This window comes from Passer montanus, unplaced genomic scaffold (assembly GCF_014805655.1).
Source record: "Passer montanus isolate IOZ18808 unplaced genomic scaffold, ASM1480565v1 scaffold75, whole genome shotgun sequence".
Classification (NCBI taxonomy): Eukaryota; Metazoa; Chordata; class Aves; order Passeriformes; family Passeridae; genus Passer; species Passer montanus.
In genome coordinates this window covers 2,736,720-2,758,430 of record NW_024372702.1, presented here as the reverse complement: position 1 = coordinate 2,758,430, position 21,711 = coordinate 2,736,720, and the positions used below count along the sequence as shown (strand labels likewise).

The window sequence follows — 21,711 nt, the reverse complement described above, 5'->3', positions numbered from 1 at the left end:
GCTGCGCCGCGGCGGGCGGGCGGGGGCGGACAGACGGGCGGACAGACGGACTGACGGCCCGGGGGCGCCGGCGCCCTGCAGCCGCTGCTCCGCGCCCACGCGAGGCCCGGCCCCGCGTGCCAGGAGCACGTCCTATTCCCGGACACTGATCCCAGCACGGCCCGCTCACGGCGCAGGATGCGATCAGCCCGGTACTAAGCATGCACCATCTCGGAGTGCTGGATCCTCGCTCCCGGCCAGCAGCCGGCACTGCCCGAGCGCTTGGCTTCCAACGGGACCAGCGCGCCCAGCCCGGGCGACGCTGAGCTGAGGCCCAGCCCAGGGCATTCCCCGCATCCCTCGCTGCCACCCGCCCCACGGGCCTCCGCAGCCTTCACACAGCAGAGAACTCGCCCTTGGCTCGTGGCCAGCAGCCCTGCGTGCTCCTGTCCCAAACACGGGGCAGCAGGGCACACACGCCCGGCAGAGGGAAGGACCCCCGGGCCAGCCTGAACACAAGGATTTCAGGTGCTACTGAACCCCAGCTCCATCAGGGAACACTGGCACAAGCACAGCACTATTTACCTTGTCTTTAACATGTCCCTGACAAAGTGGGGACTTCTACAGAGAGTTAAACCAAAAATGCAGCACTCCTCTGTCAAGGTCCTTCACAACCTCCTTCCAAGGTCTTCATTGCAATCTCCTCAATGCCCTTTTCATTTACAAAGCCCACTCAAGCAAGCAGTGACAGGACTCTTCAGCCTGTCCCAAGCAAGGAAACCAGCAGCCATGGCTTGGGAAAAAAGGTAGCTCAGAGGAATTTTCAGCAACATCCCCTATCCATAGATGCAATGCTACACAGGGAGAACAGCCAGGATGCTCTGGAAAGCAGCATGCTCAATAGGTTGTATCCCTCTGGCTCCCTGTTCGCTTTAGATCCCTCCTGTGCCATCTCTCCTCTACTTGCTGCTTTCCTTTCTTTTTTGACATCCCATTCTTGCAGCCCTCCTATCCCAACTTCTCAAGGACTCTGATTTAGACAACTTTATACGTTCCACAGCAGAAAGGTTTTCACTAATGCTTCCCCAACTCCTCTGAGTGGAACTGGGGACCAGCAATTGAACTTCTCTCTCTGGTCCAAGAGAAAACCCTCCTTTAGAAGTCAGACACCAGAAAGAGCAATGGAGGTTGCTCTTTACCACATCTACATAGACTGATCTTGGCACCTTTAGTCCACTGATCAGAACCAGACTGACAAAAAAAGCTTTATTATCCACAGGTCCTTCTCTCTTTTAAAAGATGCCTCAAAATTGAACAAAGCTCTCCCCTATGCCAATGGGACCTGTTCCAGCATTTCTGCTGCTCTCCTTCAGGTCCATAAACCTTTCTTACCACACACTGACAGCCAGTGCTGCCTCCCCAAAACACTGCTGTCCCACAAGCACCAGGACACATGCCCAGGACAAACACAGGCCAGCTAGGGCACAGCATAGCCTGGTTAGAGGCCGAGCAGCCCACTGGCACATGCAAACTGTCACAGCAGTGAATTCATGTGCACCATTCCTGCTGAAAATGGCCATTGTGGCTAGAGAAAGCAGCTTGCAACTAAGGAACTAAGACACCTTAAGGAAGACAAGGAGAGGGGGGTGAAAAAAAAAAACTTCTTAAGAACAGGATCACTGCTCCAAGATTAGGAATAACAGCAAACTTCAGACTGCAGAAATCCACAGCCAGTAAGAATATGTGCATACAGTACCATACTGGGCATTACAAGTTTTAATCAACATCCCTTATTTACATGCACCCCATAGTACTACTTCCCCCCCAAAGTAAAGCTTTAAAATGAAAATATAAACCAACTTCTACAGTAAAGGCTGCTTTAAAACAATATGCATTTATTTTAAAAAAGATATATTGTTACTCAAATCTGCTTCCTCACTTGGTAAAGAATTTGTGCTGAAAGTCAGTTTGAGGAGACTAATTCTAGGTTAGTGCACAAGAAACACAGTTTCAATCCAAAGCTTACTAACAGTGATTGAAACAAGCTAGTCTATGCTGGAACATCACACATTTTTCTGAACAAATGCATTATTTTCATATGTTGCCAAGGCAATGTTTTACATCAGAAATTCTACACTTTGATTTAACCACAACCAGCAACAGCTGGGATGAGATGCCACCAAAATTCTGCCTAGCTGGTAAATTGAAAAATCCACCTCTTCCATTTTACTAAAATTTCTTGGCTTACAAAGACCTCCAGATTAACAGACTCCCACCCCACCATTTTCAAACACTCTAAAGCATCAAGAATTTGGTTACCAGAGGAAGAGTTTGAAACACAGCCAAGCACAACCAGTCTGTCCCCAAGGACAAGGTCACAGGAAGAACAATACTATGAACTATTGTAGAAGGAATGACAAAGAGGTTTCTTTCTTAAAATTAATAACCCTAGCTATCAAACCAATACAAACCATTATCCTCCTCTTTGAAAAGGAAAGGAGCTAGTTAAAACCTGTTAGCAGGGACTTCCAAAATCATACTCTGCAACTCATAAACAATCCTCTCAAGCACTCAAGAGGTACGTGCCACCCATCTTGATCCACAAAGAACCAAGCAAAACAAGACTACAGAACAGCCCATCAAGATGGGACCAAGCAACAGAACTAACACCAGGCTCCTGCAGTTTTAGGCTCAGTTTCAGCCAGCTCAGCTGCAGGGCATCACCCAGCAATCCATGCCTACCTGCTTCCTCAGCACCTGATTGCCAACTGCTTTTCAGGCAGCTCAAGAAGCTGACTGCAGCTGGTCTTGCTTGCAGAGTTAGAGGCCAGCTACCAGAGCAGCTGCAATTCTTTTGGCAGCAGCCTGGTCTCAGAGCAACTCAAGCTGACCACTGGGCTGAGCTGCATCTTCAACATACACTTCCATAATACTACGTTTCCCTTTTGTTCCACCAGCACTGGAATTCATATGACCAAGCAGACTATGGAGCATAAATAGCCCCAGGGGACTAATTTTCTGCAGGGCACACTCCTTAACCAGATCACCACACAAACAGACCAACCTCAGTGCCAGCATAAGGAAGAAAAAGCACGGTAAGAGCTCTCCATCCACTTCCTCTCTCCACACCAAACTTTTACATCAGAAAGCCATTATGTAAAAGACACTCACTCTTGTGAGCAAAGGCATCTCATTTATAAGCTGACACCATGTGAGACTGTCAGCAAATTGATTCCAGTGCAAAGGAAAATGAACAAGGCTCTGGAGGTTAGAGTGAACGCCCAAGGTGAAGAACCAGTCCACCAAATGAAGGGTTCTAGATCAAAATCTAGGAACAAACACAAAGTTGAGGAGCCCCAAAGTTTTGCCACAGATCTGGGTCTACCTGGATGAAGAGACTGAGTTAAAGAGTTTGTATCAGGACGGTAACTTGCCTTTAAGCACACCTCTGAGTTGACAGGAGTACACATCCCTTTCTGCTCCGCCATACAAACAGTGGGTTGGACATGCAGGACAACTAAGGGCAGGGACAAACTGCAAGGCGTCCTAACTTTAATCCCTTGTTCACCTACAGACAGGGTAGCAGCTTCTTCCAGCAGTGCAGTGATCCTTTATTGCCCTATCCTTGATGCTTCTCCCTCCTGTTCTAGGGCTGACTCATGAGCCACACTGAATCCACACTCTGGGGATGGAGAGCTCTCTGGCAGATGAGACTGAGCCAGCAGGAATACTGGGCATATACACCTCTTTCAAGAAAAAATATTTATGCAAAATAATAGAGAATAACAAGTTTCTAGATTAAGCACCTTTGCTGGCAGGATAAGAATCATGGGGAAGGGAGCAAAGGGGCAGAAACCTGTGGGAAACTGGTCTTCCAGAGACCTCAGAACAATGGAAGAACTTTGGAGAAACAGATCAGCCAGTCACGGACAAGGGAGGACTTGTTGGAATAAGGATCCAGTGATGAAGTAGAGTGTGGGGAAGAGCAGCATGCAAGCATAAGCAAGTGTTGGTTGGGTAGCAGCAGAACAGAAATAGTTCTCTCTCTTCTGCTTTCCATAGCAATATGTATCTTCACATACATCTGCAAACCTCTCCATCTAAAGGCAGGGACCAGACACCTTGTAAGGAGACCAGACTCTTTAGTCTCTACACAACAGTTTCCTCCCATCAGCAACAAAAACCTTTGTCCCACTGAGCTTACCACCTCCCATACCACTTCTCTCAGTACAGCTTCTGTCCCTTTGTGTTTCTGTGGTAGTCTTCTAACATACAAGAAAATCCTGTGCAAAAATTGCTGTGATTAACTGCCCTAGAGCTGAGCTCCTCAAGTCTGCTCTTCTTTGTCTACTAAGTGCAGAGCTCCTCAAGAAGTGACAACACAGCTGTCCCTCTGGCATGGCTGATGGAACACACCCCTCTGGAACACGTGTCTCACAATTGCTTAAGAGGACAAAATAGAAGGGGGGTGTAAAAACCAGAAAAAACCAAACATGCAACCAAAACCAAATCTGTACATTAAGACAGTAAGTTCTGCATATACACACACCATGCCTGAAGCTGAGCCACCCAGCTGTCTCCCACAACTGAAAAGCAACTGAATCATGAGAGAAACATGAGAGAACCCTCAGGAGAGAAAGAAGCAGGGAGGGTAAGAAAAATAGGAAAAGAAGTAGAAGAAACAATGGAACAGGCACTATTTTCCCTGAGGCTCAGCTTCTGGACATCTCAACTCCAGTTTTAAGAACTGCTAAACAAAAGGTTTCTTTCAAAACCTACAACCAAACCTCAGGCTTTCAGGTGTCACCATCTGCTGCTGAGGGCAATGGAGTGAATTAGAAGCTCAGTAGGAAATTCTGCATACAGCTCTCTTCCCATATTAGCTGGAGATGCTTATATTGTGGAACAGGATTTCAGCACTGCTAATGACTCACCCAGTGGGTGATGGTGTACTGCTCTAGACGTTAATTCCAGGAATCTCAGAACTTTCACAGATTTGAAAAACAATATATTATTTTAAGGTTAAATCAGGAGTCAAAAAATAGCAGATTTAAGGTAGAATTCTTTTGTGCAATTAAATGTACTACAGGGGAAGGAACTTGAATTTCCCTAATTCTAGCATTTTCAGATATTAATGTACTAAAGCTGAAAAATCTTTTGCTTTTCTCTAAGAACCCATAGTTTACAAAACTTATCAGTAAGTAAGCACCAGAAGTCATCTGAAGCAATCAGCAGCAACTTTAGCAAGTGATGAAACCATGCAAGCCAACATGCAAGCAAAACATGGGTGTTTTACCTACTAGTTACAGGTTTATCCCACTTTTTTGTTCATGTACAGGCCTAAAGAATTGCATTTGCCATTTCTCTTACAATAATCGGGAAAGATACTTTCTTACTGTTATCCCTTCCATAGCAGAGATGGCCATCTTCACCCTATGGATTAGGAATTAACATATGCACAAGACCAAGAACTATGTATTTCACCCACCTACCAAAAAACAATTCCCAGGTGGAGAACTACTGCAGTTTTCCCAAAGAACCCTCTCAGGGCCTCCTGCCAGCTTACCTGTTCCTTACACAGGATTGCATTTACCCAAATGGCACTAACAGCCAGCACAATTCCAGCTGGGGCTCCCTTGCTGAAGACACTTCTGTATCCATGCAGGGTGACCTCAGCATAGGGAATAATGTGCTCTGACTCCATAATTTCAGAAGGCTCAATACAGCAATTGCTTTATTAAGCTATGTTGCATTACACTAATACTGTGTTATAGCTATACTACAGAGATACTAAAGAAAAACCCATGATTGTCTCCAGACAGTCACAACACAGCTTTGAGCTAGTTGGCCAATCAATCCAAGCAACCATCACTGGAGTCCAATTAACAAATCACTCTTGGTAAACAATCTCCGTAAAACATTCCACATGTGCCAAACAACAGGCACAGCAAGTAGAGATAAGAATTGTTTTCTCTTCTCCCTCTGAGCTTCTCACTGCCTTCCCCAGGAAAAATCCTGGGAGAGAGAATTATGTCTCTGTTCAGAGAATATGAATGCCACACTTGTGTGCTCCCCACTCCTACACAATGCCTTTCCTTGCTGTCACCAGGGCACCTCACAGGCAATCTACACAAAGTGAGGGAAGCACACTGGCCAGAAGAGCAAACCAAAGAAACTGGAGCATGATATTACTCTATATTAAATCCTTGTGTAAGTTCTCTAGTTTTAAGTAACCAGTTTCCATTACAAGCATTCCTACTTTAAAACACACAGAAGACTGGGAGAATGAGCTAGCTTAAAATAACACAGCTACTCATCTCCAAGTAATAAATTGTCAAGCATTTCTCTCTCAGGCTATTTATCAGAGATGGGTATTCTTTTCACCTTAGTGTAAACATCTGTCCTCCCCTCACCATGGGCTGTTTTTTTGTTTTGTTTTGGTTTTGGTTTTTTTTTGCAGGTGGAAAAACCATACTAAAGCATTTAACCCTCCTCCATAGACATCTCTGCTCCTGCAGATAAACATGGCAAAGTCTGTTCATGTTCTGAATCGAACTGCAGAGCTGTAGATTATGAGCTTGGTTGATGCTGAGGCTGGTGATGCCCACTCATGCCACATTTAGTGTGCTGGCATGAGCCAGAAGGGAAGGGCTGAAGTCCATCAGGCAGGACACAGCAGAACTGGGACTCTGGACATCTGAGCTCTGAGCAGTTGCTCTCCCTCTGCTCTTCTGACCAGAGTGCAAAAAGGAGCACATAATGCAGTAAGTGTTGAGCAATCCTACTAGGTGGAGGTTTTGCACAGTCAGCAACATCATGTGCAAATGAAGACACCTGAAAGAAGTAAGCAAGCACCAGAAAGAGAAAAATTGTAGAAAACAGCAGAGTATGGTTCATTTCTTTATACTGTCTAGGAAGCAGGACTGATTTTAGGGTATGTTAATAGCAGTAGCCTATGTAAAAAATACTAGAGAGCCTCCCTGACTCACCAAGAGTTGCAAGGTCTCTGAAGGATTTACAGCCCCCTCAACCACCAGACAGCATGAGCTGCTGAGTCTAGAGAAGCAGGGTCAGAGATCCCACTTCTCCTGGACTGTTCTGGAAGTTTGCTCAGTCCAACAAAGCACATGCTGAAGGGATACACTGACAGAAGTCTTCTCAATTACAAGCTATGAGTAGGACTGATGACTGAAGGCAGACAGCTAAAATTTTACAAGAGAAAATTTAGGATGGATACGTAGAAACTTTCCATGGCAACTAGGAAAAGAAAGAGCCATGCACATTGGAGCACAGTACTCCTGAGAAGTACAGACAGGATTAGGACACTTGCATCAGACTGTTCTCTGAGCCACTCTTCAGTGTGGTAACCCTACAGAAAGAGTTTGCAAATAGCCATATGAAAACCAAAACATGCTCTGAGTTCAGTCTGCACATTTCACTTGAGCTGTCACGATCACAAGTTAGTTTGCAAGCAAGCTGGCATATTTTCACACGTTCTTAACATTACTTTTCAGGTTAACAAGTGCCATGCTTTATTCCATACAAGGGTAGTGTCCAGAACTGAGAACAAGGCCAGGAAACCTTCACCATGGACCTGAAATGCTGAAGATGATAAATCCCTGAATAAGTGATTCAGCTGAAGAACTAAACCAAAAGCTCCCCCCCAAAGTTCTGCACACACCAGCCAAGCACTCCTGCACAGGGAAAATGGGAGTTGGGAGAGCCTCTCCCCTGACATCCTCTTGGGAGAGCAAGGCTCAGAGAGGTCGAAACTCCCCTCTGCTCCACATCCCTGCTAACTACACCCTCATCACACATGGCTCCAGGGTGGCTGTTGAAATCTGCAACAGTGACTTGTGACATGGCCTGTCAACTACTTATCACTGCACATTGTGAAACACAGGCCAAGCAAGACTGCACTTGTTTGTGTACCTGGGACTGAAACTTGATTGCAGAAAACGAAGCTTTAAGGTAACAATTATTTCACTTGATGCTAAGGAGTTTGAAAAATGACACTGACTGTGAAAGTTGCTCAAAGTCATCAGCAAGTTAGCAACTGATCAGCAGTGAATGTCCTCTGTATGGAGTTCTTAAACTGTAACTAAAATGTTTTACTATCTGACTTATTTCATTAAGGGTACCCCAAGAACTTTGTAAGGATCAGGATCTATTTCATAAGACACACTTTCTAGGGTCTGCAGAAAGCATAATCTTACAGATAGAATCAAATAATTTAAAAGCACAAAATCCAGCTTCTTAGACTTCTTCCTCTTGACATAAGCATCACATCTCATTAATTTAATAATATTATTGATAAGGACTGATATATAGAGCTTGTTATTATCTCAACTTACTAGTCAACAAGAGTTTGACAACTGCTGCCATATTCTTAGTTTTTAAAAGACCTGACTGTACAGACACAAAGAAGAATCTACTCCACTGCTCATGTACCCAGTGACATACATTTTTCATGCCTCCCTCAGTGGCCCTGATGCACAAGTTGCTAATTTTAGATGCCAGACTGTGCATAGCCCTTATTAAGTAAAAGAAGCCTACAAGAAGGCAGAGAAGGTCACCCAGCTTTGCTGCTGCTCAAAGTTTTTGGTAAATATTTACACAGGGAAATAATGGTTTAAGACTGAATAAGGCGGTTTTGTCTAAAATCAAATTACAGAAAGTTAGAGGCAGTTGAGAGCACCATCTTGATTAATGACCTTTCACAAATTCTTTTTAAGAAACTTAGAGCAAATTGCCCACATTTAATTAATTTTGCATGTTAGTGAATAAACTCCAAGAAGCTTAATTAAGGCAAGCTCATCTTCACAAACCTTTGTTGGCCCAAATGCAACTGTACAGCTGTATTCACCACATGAGAAAGCATCACCACTAGCAGACATCCTGTAACCACTAAATGTGCAATTACTGAACCATGACTCTATCAAAGGCACTGAAGATAGAGGAGAATAAGTGGATGCTTTTCTAAGACACTGTGAGGTTTGAAAGAAAGCAGGACTTTTCTTCAAGTTTCATACGGCAATCACATAATCAAAACAACTTGTTTCCTGTTAACACTTTGCTTCAGCTACAGAAAATTGGGAGGAAGAACCCCACATATATCATCAAAATATTTGCAGTGTTAAGAGCGGAGAAAAGAAACAAAACCTCGAAGTACCCACACAACCAAGACATCAGATGCTTTAGAGCACCAGACCAATCCAACTTGCACTGACAGTGTGTTTTGAAGTTGATTATCTGCATACACTGAGTTGTGACAACCCAGCCCACCCTGCTCCAAACAGGAGGTTGGACTACAAGCTTCCTGAGGTCCCTCCCAGCCTAAATCACCATAGGATTCCGAATTCATTTCGCCAAGTTACTGAAGGGAAGGAGAAGAATGATTTCATGTTCTCCTGCAAAAGAGGCGGCTTCCTAAAATAGGGAGACACGGCAACTCTCCAAACGGGAGCTATAACAGCAGCAGACAGTTCCCTGCTCCAGACACTGTAGCCCAGAATACACCCAATTTTCAATGGCAGAGAAGCAAGGTGGCTGCCTGCCACTACCATCAATGGGAGAAGAACAGGACTCTCATCCAACCTAAGGAAATACCACTGTGGATCACAACAATCAGCACTACCAACAGATCTGTCTGCCTAGAGGAAGGCAGGGGAACAGGCACATCTTTGCTGTATTCCTGGTGAATTCAGAATGACTCCTTGGCACTCTGGTCCTGTTGAGTCTGTGGTTTATTTAGCTAGATTGTTTTTCAGTCACAGGAACTGTTATTCTTATCTTCTTTTATCAGCTTGTGAAGCACATTAAAGGTAGACCATTCAGCCCAGGAGTTTTCACTGTATAGCCTCCCAAGAAGCACCCAGAAATCTCACATTGAGACATCCACCCAAGTTCCATACTGCACTTCACTGTACAGTAGCCAAAAACCAAGTCAGATGCAAGTTATATGGAGAGAAGACCAGAAAAGCTGCATACAGACCTTCACACATAATTGTGACTGTAGAAAAACTAGCTTTTTGTTAAAAGAGGGGCTATTTCAAGTAGTATAAACCTGGTTTTCCCAGAGTACCTTACCAGTTCACATAGTGGTTCCTCCTCTTCACATCCCCTCTTTTTAAGTACCAGTAAGTTAGACCAAGCATAGACAGAAGAAATTGCATATATGCATCCAAAAAAAACTCTAAGAAAACAAGGAAAAAATTTGCAACCCAATTTCACATGTGCAGAAGAGTTAAAGGGCAGTAAGAAGTCCTTCCAAAAGGACTTGTGTTTAGGGTTCTTATGAAGTTGCTCTCTAGTGCTGTGCTAGAAAGAATACATTAACACAGTAACTACAGCAGCCAATTAGCATCAAAACCACTGTTTTTTAAAATATCAGAAAAAAAGGGAAATGCACTTTTTCCTACAGTATGACTTAGTAAGTTTGCTAATCAAGGTGACCCAACATATCTGCAGCTGTGTCTCCATCTTCCTTTCCATGGGAGAAAACAGCCCAGCCACACCATACTTCAGGGCAAACCACCCCAGTGCTCATTCAGACTAAGACAACCTCTCCTCATTTCAGCTGGAGACTACAGCAGCTGTACCAATAAAGCAGCATCTCACCTGCATCAGCTGCACACAGAGGACACACAACAGCTAATCATGATGGCCACATGTCTTCCCACAGTGACAGCAGGCACCATCACCCCATTTCTCCATTCTCCTTGACACTGCAGCAATGCTCCCACTTTAGAGCAGAGCAATAAACACAGAATTTAGCTGTGCTGCCAGTGCTCCTCTTCCCCCCTGCCTTGAATATCACAATCTCGGCAGAGAAAGAACAATTTCTGTGAGCAGCCATTGGCCACATAGAGTGGCCCACTGCTGCCTGCACTTGTACAAAAGTGACAGAGGACATTTGCAGTGCAGTCCTCTGGGTGTTTGAGGATGTGACTGTGGGAAGAGCTGATGTTTACAGTTTGTGGTTCCAGCTGCTAAGCTGGCATTTGGCTCAAGCACTGCAAACTTCCATGTTTGAAACAATGCAAAACAAGCTCTAGTAGCCACCAAGACTTCTGTGATGCACCACAAGTCAGCAGGCAACTGATAATGCAGTAATATATTCAAAACCAATAGTAGAAAGTCAAAGAAGGATGTCCTGTGCCAGCCAGATCTTTAACAGGCTAACATTTCTCCCGCTGAAAGGAAAACCTGGGCCTTAGTTGTTTGTATGTAAAGCTATTACTTATCCAAGGCACAACTGCTGCACTTCAGCCCGTGCACACAGGACTCACGACATGCTCTGGCATTACGTGCGCTGTGAGTAGCAGCGCTGCCTTACTGGTGTCTCACACGAGCAGACGCTCAACTACCCAGGCATGTGCTGGCACACAAGTTCTGTGCTGGCTGCAGCAGGCCAAGGGGGAGCAGAGTCATAAGCCCAGCCATCAGCCTGCTTGCTGCAGGGCTGCTCTGCCTACAGGTCTGACACCTGGAAGCAGCTGCAGCAGCTGAGCACTCTATGTCCTCCTGCTCCCCTTGAGGAAAGGAAGTATCTTTTGCAGCCTTTTAAACTGTCATCTCATCTTAAGCTCGCTACAATTACTTTTGTGGCCCAACTTATCACTTCCCAATTAGGCATAGGACTTTCCCTTTCCAATAACTCTTCCAAGAATGGATTTGAAAATTCCCTTGGCCTGATTGTTACTCCAGCAGAGAAGCCCTTTCTATCATCTCATCGTAACTTATAGACCATAGTGGCAGCAGCAGACTCACATGGAAGAAACTATCTTTCCCCAGCGTGTCCTTCCTATGACCAGGACTCGAAGTACTGGGAAAAGTTAGAGCAGCGTAGCACTAGAATTACCCTGCTGAGAGCCTGCACTTCCACAGCGCTCCTGTACTTCGGGGGTGCCGGCTAAATGCTGCCGCCACCCCCTCCCGGCCACCGCTACTGTCACCCCCTCCACAGGGAGGGCCACTCGCGCTGCAGCCCCTTCCCGAGCGCGGCCCGGGACCGAGCTGCAGGAGCAGGCAGGCTCGGCACAAGTTTCCGCCGCCCCGCTCTTCTCCCGCCGCTCTTACAGCGCTCTTCCCTCGCCCTCCAGCAAAGCTCTTCTCCCGGGGCACCCGCGGCTGCCGCCGTTCGCCCGGGGCTGCGGGTGGCGGGCAGGGCCCGGCCGCGCTGCGGGGAGCGGCCGCTCCTCCGACCGGCAACTGCGGAGCGGCCCCGGCGCCGCGCTGCGCGCCCGGAGACACCGCGCTCCAACACGCCGTGCCCGCCCGCCCGCCGGCCCACGCGTCCCAGCCATCGGCGCTGCCCTCAGGAGCGACCCGAGCGGCGCGCTCTGGCCCTGCACGTTGCGTGGGGAGCTTGAGAGCGGCTCCCGGCTCGCCGGGGACCAACTCGGCAGAGCAGTGGAACCCGCCGGCCCCTCAGCCGCTGCCCCAGGCCGGCCCGCCTCGGAGCCGGCTGTCGCCCCACGGGCGCTCCGCCACACTGCCCCGCTGCCCCCGAGGGCCGGTTCCCGCCGCCCGCGTCCCCCTCCCCGCCAGGCCGAGGCCGCTCCCCGCCGAGGTGCCTGCCCGGCCCGGGGGGACACCGGAGAAAGAGCCGCGGCGGGGGCGGCCGGGACGCGCACTCACCTGCCCAGGCGCCCAGCGCCGGCCCCACGGCGGCGGCGCCGCTCCCCAGCACCCAGACGCGGAGCCCGGCCAGCAGGCGGTACGAGGCCAGCGCCGCCGCGTAGAGAGCGCCCAGCGCGCCCACCCAGTAGAAGAGGCCGGCGGCCGGGAGCGCGGCGGGAGCCACCATGCTGCGGAGGCTGCCGCGGCCGGACTGAGCCCTCCCGGCCACCGCCGCCCCGCAGCCGTCACGGCGCCCGCCCCCGCCCCGCCGCGATTGGCGGAGGGGCCTCTCAGCCAGCGGGTAACCCGGCAACGCGGCCGGGCCCGCCCGCCCTGGGGCCGCCCGGCCCCGCCGCGCCGGGAAGGGGGGGGCAGGCAGCGAGCGGCCACACGCCCCCGTACTACTTGCGGCCTGCGCCCCACGTGGTCGGCACCGCTCGCTTGCCGCCATTGGCCAGCGAGCGTGGCCGTCACCCCGCCGCCGCACTCGGATTGGCCCCGCCGCCCAGGAACCCCGCAGGACTGGTGGAAGACGGGGCCTCCGCTCCCGCCCCCGCTGACGTCATATGAGCCCATTCATAAAATGCTCAGGCTCCGCCTCGCACTCGAATATGTGCCTGGGTTCCCCTCCCCCAGCCCCGCACTGCGCTCGCCCACGGAGCCGCGATCGCCACGGCACGGCACGGCACGGCACGGGTCCGCAGGGAGCCCTGGGCAAAGGGAGCCCGCACCGGGGAAAGTCCATCCCGGGAAAAGAGGGGCTGAGCGCCACAGCCCAGCTGCCGCTGCACCCCGCGCACCGCGGGGCTGGCAGCGCTGTCCCGTCTGGCCGGCCTCGATCTGTCTTCCCCGACGAGATCCAGGGGCAACGGAGGCCTCCTGAAATATTTCCCCTGAGCTGCCCACTTGTTGTGCCATGCCTGGACTTGCCCTGCCCCGTCGCCCTTCATCTGCCCGCTGGACACGACCTGTCCCCCAGAGCCCCGCACACGATGGGGCTAGGAACGCCTAGACGTGGGATTTGTGCAGGAGACACCTCTGAAATGACACACACACCCCACCAGTGGCTCCTTCCATGATGGTGAAGGGCACAAAGCTCCGCTGCCTTCTGTCCCAGCCTCCAGCCCCCTGCTAGGGCCATGCACCTGTACCTCACTTACGGCCGGGTTTTTGTCTCCCTCCCTCCCTCCCAGGAGGAGCCTGGGGCGGAGAGGAGATGGGGCAATGTAGGCTGTGGGAGGCTGAAGCCCTGAAATGGTTGAGATGTATTGCCTCAACTCTCGTGGTTGAGATGTATTGCCTCAACAGGCTAAAACAGCAGGAGTGGCTGAGGAACATGGAAAATTAGTGGCAATTTCACGTAAGGTGTGGATCAATTAAAATGTCAGAGAAGACAGCTGAGGAATAGGGGACTGCTGTTTTTAAAGGGACCCTCTTGCAACTTTCAGTGCCAACATTTTTTTTCCTAGGAAACAAGCCTTTTATACCACTTATTTGACAATGACTTTAGTTCAAGCAGCAAGAAACCTTCTCTAGATTGGGTGTTTTGGAGATCCGCATCCATCTGAGTTCTTAAGAACAAGTAGCATAGGGAGTAGTCTTAATGTTGCCTTTCCTTTCTCTCCTGGACTGGCAAATAGGTCATACCCAAATCCAGCCACCACTGCTGAAGATCTGCAAGCTGTACCAGCTGCCAGGCTGCAGCCATGTTCCCCTCATGCACTCCTTTGTGTCACTTGCCACACGCCGTGTTGATGGCAGAGGAAACCTCTGGGAGCCTCATCTGCCAAATCCTGGCATGCCTCAGGCCTGGCCTCCCCCTGCAGCTCCACTCCTGCACACCACTCCTTGTAAACTCAATGGATTCACAAGTGCTCTACAATCTCTCTTTCCTCATCTCATTCCACATTTCCTAATCTTTTCCTGCTTCAGAGTTTGGAAAGAGCTCATGTAAGGTGCCACCTTAACTGCAACAGGTAAGCAGTACCCTCCCCTTTGTGTTGCAACTTGGGGCCACAACCCGAGCGTGTGAATGCAGGTACAAGCTGCATTGTAAGCACTACTGCCACTTCACGGCCCTCATTTAGAAACAAGACACACTGCTATGACATCAACTACCTGATGCAAAGAACTGTGCATCCCCAGATACCTGAGGCTGCACTTTATGACCCTTCGTCTATGCTAAGGGAAACAAGACCAAAGAAATCAAAGGAAAATTTGCCATGGTTGGTTTATTCCTTTTATTAGTTTAATAAAAATAAACATGTGCTACATTTCCTGCTGTTAAATAATATACACAAAATAGCTTTTCACTCAAAAATACATAATTGATAGAAATCAAAGACTTCTGTTCATAATCTGCTTGTGGAAAACAAATTCAAGTGGGATTCAAATTTCATTGGATTCAACAACACACCGCACTGATGTCAATTAAAGGCATAAAACTATCATACACTTTGTACTGAAAAATTAGTCAAGTCACTGTCTTATTGGCTGACCTATAATTTTACAGTTGATTTTTAGAAATTAATCTTTATCATAACAAGTGGCATCAGACCTAATAGGAGGGAACATGTCACAGGGTTTTGTCCTATTCCACAATAGGAAGCATCCATCCTCCCATTAGCTCACTTTTTCTTTTTTTTTTTTTTTCTTTTGTTAATCCCTTATGAAAGGTGACACTGCAGAGGATCCAGCTCTCACCAAGTTTTCTTCCTGCATTTTTCCCAAGACAGCCCACCCTACTGCTTACTGGACATGACTTTTAGAATAGTGTGATGTGCTAGGGCTAACTTCTGCAGGTATCACACAAGGAAAATCCTTATAGGCCTCACCAAGTGTGTAGTTGACAGAACTCCCTCTAAAGACAGGACTTCAATTACAAAAAAGTGCAAAATGCTGGGACAATTTTCCTCTTGTTCCATACAAGCCTTTCCTTAATTTTTAATTTCTTCCATTGGCTGTCACAACAGTTTTCATATGTTCCGTTTTTGCAGAATAAATGACACACTGCTGATCCTCACTCTTTTGTCTTCCAGAGGACAGGCGGATATGGCACAAGCATCTGGAAAGAGAAAAGGTAGAAAAGAAATCTACTACAATTCAAAGACAACATAAGAGCTGAGGCAAAAGATGGAAGGTAACAGTGGTCACCAGACTCACCAAGTGTTTAGAACAAAAGTGGACTGGGCAGCTGGACAGTGCATGCAGAGGCTGGAAGAATGGAGATGAGCACTGGGCAACCTGCTGAAGGGAGCAGGCAACTTCCTACTGGACATGCAAGCTGCAGTGACCAAGGGAATGCTGCCAATTACAAATGGGTCAGAAATAGGGAAGGAAGTATGTGGGTGCTACAAAAGATGTCTTGGTCTCTGTCAGAGTCTACCTATCTTTTATTATAACATCTCCTGCCCGCTGCACTGCAGTTGTGCTGCTCCTGAGACCTCTTGTCTGAACAACCTTCTTGTTGCAGGTCAGGACAGAACTTGCCCCACTGTTCTCTCAGGGGAACTGATAAACCCCTTGACAGAAGCACAGACAAAGCAAGGCAGTCCTCCAGTTTTTTTGTGTTAAAAAAAATCATACTGGTTATTCAAAAGTGTTGCTATTTTTTATGCTACCCTGCTTGGAGAGAAAGGCAGTCCTCTGAGAGGCTTACAGTCTACATTTAGAAGAAGATGAGTCACAGGCAGGGAAAGGGACTCACTGGAAGGGAAAGAATTATACAAAGGTCAAATGAGGGGGTTTGCATCTCTTGCTTATGGGCATCACACATTCCTGAGCAACAGGCATATCCCCCTTTCCTGGGTTAATCCCAGTATTCTCATGAGCTTTGCAGGTCTGTTCCCATTTGCCGTAAGCTGCTGCAAATCCCAAAGGAGCACCCAGTCGGCTGAGCTGATGGAACAGGCAGGCATTTTGAGTGTACTCACACATCAACATGCATACACATATGAGGATACCTTGCCAAGGCCCCAGAGATCCATATTTCCACAGCTCTTTCATCAGCTCAGGCGTGTAGTCAGTTCCAGATGACTGCAGATGCAATCTGGGTCAGGGCAGTGATGCAAACCTCAGCCAACCCACAGCTTGGCTACATTGCTTCATCATATGGCTCATGGCTAAGCTGTACAGCAGATCACAACAGAGATGAGAGAGAAGTCTTTAGGAAAGCTAAAGGAGTAGTGATATGCATGACTAAAAAATGCAACAATAAGGAACAAAAGATAGGGACACAGAACTACATAGATGACAACATCCAAAGGAAATAAAGAAAACAAAAATATAGCACAGGAGCAATAAAATACAATGAATAGGGGATAAAAGAGCACCCAATAAGAAGCATTCATCGATTTGTATTATGAAGGTTTTTTGTGATGTTGCTGCCACAAGTACCTCACAAGCAATACACATCTCAGTGAGACCACATTGCCAGGTCTCCCTCCTGCCCCGCTCTCTCGGTACCTGGGGAAAACACATCTCACTACGAGTCCACAGGTGAGGACCCAAGACAGTCACTCACTGTCCCCACAGTGAGACCTGTGGCTCAGGGGTCTCAGCACTCGGGAAGACTCAGCACTGGGATCCACTTCTGATCCCAGCCTTCCCAGTGCTGCCAGAAATGCCGTCTGCTCTGCAGCAACCCTGAGACAGGAAAGGGGGACTGCTGGTTATCTGTGATGTGTCATGTTTTCTCCTGCCACTGAACAGTGTAGTCATTTGTTTCATTAAATGGCATTCTTGTACCCAGCACTAATTTTATCTCTTTACAAATATGTTTTTCACTCTAGCAACTCAAGAGCAGCTCTCCCCCCTGTACAGTCATTCTGCTCTCATGCCTCTCTTACCATTACTCACACTTATTGCAGTGAGGCCAGATTCAATAATGGGCCTGGCTGCTGCAGTGCTGAACACTGCAGTGGGTCTTTGCCTAATCCATAGCCCCAAATTAAGACACCCAGTGCACACTGGAGGCAAAAATTAGAATACCTAAGAATGTAATCTTCATTGTCCATTCTGTTAAGATCTCTACAAGAACCATTCAGGCACTCCAACAAATCTCTCAATACACCTCATCAACTGCTGAGTTCACAGTAATGATGGGGCGAGGCAGGATACCTTGTGTGGAATTCCAGATCCTCAGCTTTTCCTTAGGCACCTACTCCATCTCCTTGCAAGGCTCATGGTACCCCTCCAAGTCCACACACTATTTAGCACTCACCCAGGAGTTCAGGTTTTCCTCCTCTGCCTGAAAGGGCAGAAAAGTGCTTTAACAGCATGGCACAGGTGTGTGGTGTGAGGTGATTTTGGTTGACGCTGTTTCACAGCACACAGAATCACAGAATCATCACATCATAGAGCCACAGAGTTGCCTAGGTTGGAAGGGACCTTAAAGATCATATACTTTCAACTCTCTTGCCATGGGCAAGGATGCCTTTCATAAGGCCAGGGATCTCAGAGCCCCATCCAAGATGGTCTTGAACAGTCACAGGGATGGAGCATCCACAACTTCTCTGGGCAACCAATTCCAGTGCCTTGCCACCCTCAGTAAAGAATTTCTTCTCAGTAACTGTTTTTCTTTCAGCTGTAATGATGGGAGGGAAAGCCAGTGGGACTGGAGGGGCTGGGGCAGACATTCTCAGCCCCATCCTGTGCATACATCTTCAGCATATGTTAAAGTGGTGTATTTGGGCAAATATAGAGGCAGGTATTTATGTAACCCTCCTGGCATGCTACACATGAAGCAGGTGCTGGGGGTTCCATGGTTCAGACTTGGGCTTTGCCAGCTGGCTCTCACTGAAAGCTCCTACAGTACAGGACTCCTGTGGGCCTAACATAAGGCACCTCGAGCTGATCAGCCCTGCTCTGCAGAGCTTGCAGGAAACAAGGGAGCCAGAGAACAGCAGGTTGAGAGAAAGGGATGGAATTGGTAACATTAACTGCCATAATAAATAACCAACTAAGCACACATTTTGATTGATGTGTCACTCATCTGCAATTGCACACCTTTGGGTATAGTTTCTATGAGAAGGGCAGAAGCCTGCAACCACAAGGCAGCTGTGAAGCACAAGTCTTAGCTTTGAAACTGAGTCAGTCAGGCATTTTAGGTTACCACACTGTGTTACAGCTATACACTCCTTGCTTCTCAAATAAACCTTGGGCATCAACAATTTAGCCTGCTTCAGGGAAAAAAGTCCCAAATTTCTCAACAAAACACTCCAGGCAAATGTAGCAATGGAAGACAAACAGAACCTAAAGCCAAACAGTAGCTGGCATATTAACTAGTTGAGTCTACAGATTGCAAATCCAACGTGCCATGCAGATGTACGCTGCTCTTTATGAGAAGGTCTGTTCAGTTTACCTTTCAAACAGGAAACAATACAAATGGTACTACAAACTGCTAGTACTTGATACAGGGATTTTTCACTTTTACCTGCTATGGGTTGACAAGTGCATCTCCTATTAAAACTCAAAATTCCACTTTTTTTGCCATTCCCTGTTCAGAGTTCTCAGAAGTGATTGCAATGGGGAGCTCCAGATCCTCTTACTATGCAAACCAAGAAAAGGCTTAGTAGGGCATGTATATAAAGTGGGGGTTGGGTTTTATAATCACCAGCAATATTGGAAATCAAGTACTACTAAAAAAAAAAACAAAACAAAAAAAACCCTAATAGATGTGCATGCTGCAAATCCAGTGCAGCATGTGTTTACTGGAGACATAATATGGCCATGGCAACAGATCACCCTTTTTCAATCCTACAACCCACTGAAATATATTGATTTGAGCTGAAAATATCATCCGTAGAAATGAAATGCTGTTTGCTCATTGTTAAACCTTGATGTCTCTTCTACCTAGTTTTGTAACTGTAGATAAGTGATACAGATACATGTCCACATAAAATGAACAAAGTTCAGGAATGCATGGCACTCACACCACTGCTAACACTGTCATCCTGCATGATACATTCACTTTCAGACCCCAATGATGGACTAAATCTCTGTCTCCTCATGCTTTAAAAAAATCAGTAGTCCTGAAGTGTCTCCCTAAAGATCCACGTGCCAGACAGTTCTGGTGCCCCTGCCAAAACACAGTACTTGTAGAAGACTTCCTCTTGGCTACTCCCAGTATTTCACAAACATGAACTCCACTTTGAATGTCTGTTAAACAAAATGTGTAATTCCTAGGGGAAATGTGAGGGGAGAAAGTTCAACTAGGACCCAACTAGGGACAGAAACTGTGAGCAAAAAAAGTATCTCAGATTGCTATCTATCTTTAAATCCCAATTATGCATCTGCATATTTTTCATCAAATTCTCCATATTTCTTTAAAATGTTTGGATTCCAGACTTCCTCAAGACTTTTACCATTGCAGTTTTAACCATTGAAATTTCCATTTCAAAACCACCATTGTTTAAAAACAATGTAGGACCAAAGACACCATAAAATAATGTTTTCACACAGAAGACTATCTATTTAAGGTGTGTAAAATGCTTTCCCCCTTTGGCAACTTCAGTGGAAATTTGAAGATTTACAGAAGCAACGGCCTGGCTCCAAAGTATTCCTACAAAAAATAATTAAAGCCAAACAATGAGCAATTAAAAAAGACACCTCAAAAAATGCTGTCTCAGGCTGCAGTGAACCCTCCCTTTGTGAGATTACTGATACCAAACCAAGCCCTGCCATACTCTGGTTCTGTTCAGTGTGTAGGTTCCCAGTATTCCTATATATTGATTCTCTGTTATTTCTACTCATCAGCCAGCACCTGCAGCAAAACAGGTGTATGTTTATATTTTTTACATACATGTGTGTGAGCAGACACGTGTACACATTCCCCCCAGATGTGGTGACATAAAACCAGCAAAAGAATGGATTTGGCCCGCTCTTAGTGACAGCAGTGACATCTTATTTTTGTTTAATACTAAAATATGAGCTGTTTTGCTTTTGTTATTGAGTCACACAAATGTCATTATCAGCCTCATCATGTGAATGCTGCTCACTTCCATGACTTTGCCTCCCCAATCAGTGTTATTTCAAGAGGCATAATACAGCACAAGAGGACTAGAAACAAGTGACACCAGTGGAAGTGCCTTTTAGTGGCAGAAAGCCTTGTAGGGTGACATGGGCTAATCAGGTCAGAAAATTTTCTTTGTTGAAGGCCTAACACATTATTCCTACCATTTCAATGGGAAGTTCACAACTTCCTTCCAAATCAAAAAGGTTAAGAAAAGAACAAGAACCTGCTATGAATAGGAATTATTTTCTTTAAAGAATCAGACTCATAACGGAAGAAGAAAATAACTTTCAGGAATCTGGGTTTAATAACAACCAAGCATGTTTCATTCCACACTCATACCATCACTCTGTGCTCACACCTCTGCCCTGTAAGCTTCAAGATAAATGTCTATAGTTCAAATCCCACTTAACAGGAAAAAAAGTACAAGAAATCAGTTAAAAATAATACTTTTTTTGGGGTCTTTTTTCCTAGTCTTTCATACTGTCTCATACTGAATGAGCCTTCCATTTTCATGACTTGTTCACCTCTAGGCATATGAAGGAAGTTTAATTCTTATAATCAATTCACTTCTTTGCTTCAGCAACTACTGAAAGTGCCAGTGGTAACACAATGCATAAATTGATGATTGGATTGATTCTATCATTTACTTTTCTATTGACCACTGAACAGGAAGTTACCTCCTTAAAACGTATTATTTCTCTTTGAATAATCTGCTACAGCTATGGACTGAAAAATAAAATTAAAATGGATGACTGAGCAATGATTGCTTAACTCCCTGCCCTGCGGAGATTTCCCAAAAGCCAAAATTCCAAGTAAAAACTAAAACTGTCTACCTAGAGGACAGCAGCCTTGCTGAAAAGCAATGTTCTTTTTCTGTTAATTCTTCAGTACTGCACTAAATACTGTATGTAAAACTATACAATCCAAAAGGCAGGGAAAAAAAGACAAAAAGCTTCAGGTAACATCCCAGGGAAGCTGATCATACATACATTTTAGAATGCAACATTTTCTTGGCCTAGATGCCTAAAAACTTACCTAAAAATTGCTCCATTAAGACTCCTACAAGTTGCCCATCCAGGCACAAGAAGTCAGGT

The 21,711-nt window shown here is 46.6% G+C and overlaps 1 protein-coding gene and 1 long non-coding RNA gene across 2 annotated transcripts in view; both read right to left on the bottom strand.

Annotated features, from left to right (window-relative positions):
* HSD17B12 (hydroxysteroid 17-beta dehydrogenase 12) overlaps positions 1-13,054 on the bottom strand; it is an 84,128-nt gene extending 71,074 nt beyond the window's left edge. Inside the window, 3 exon segments of the mRNA XM_039730968.1 lie at positions 12,622-12,795; positions 12,798-12,960; positions 12,962-13,054. Coding sequence (XP_039586902.1) covers positions 12,622-12,795; positions 12,798-12,960; positions 12,962-13,054 — 430 coding nt within the window.
* Positions 13,055-14,826: 1,772 nt separating this feature from the next.
* Positions 14,827-17,855, bottom strand: LOC120512579. The gene is made up of 3 exons (XR_005630047.1): positions 17,722-17,855; positions 16,566-16,729; positions 14,827-15,667 (listed from the first exon to the last, which is right to left on the bottom strand). It is a non-coding gene; the product is annotated as an uncharacterized LOC120512579 (long non-coding RNA).
* Positions 17,856-21,711: the final 3,856 nt, after the last annotated feature.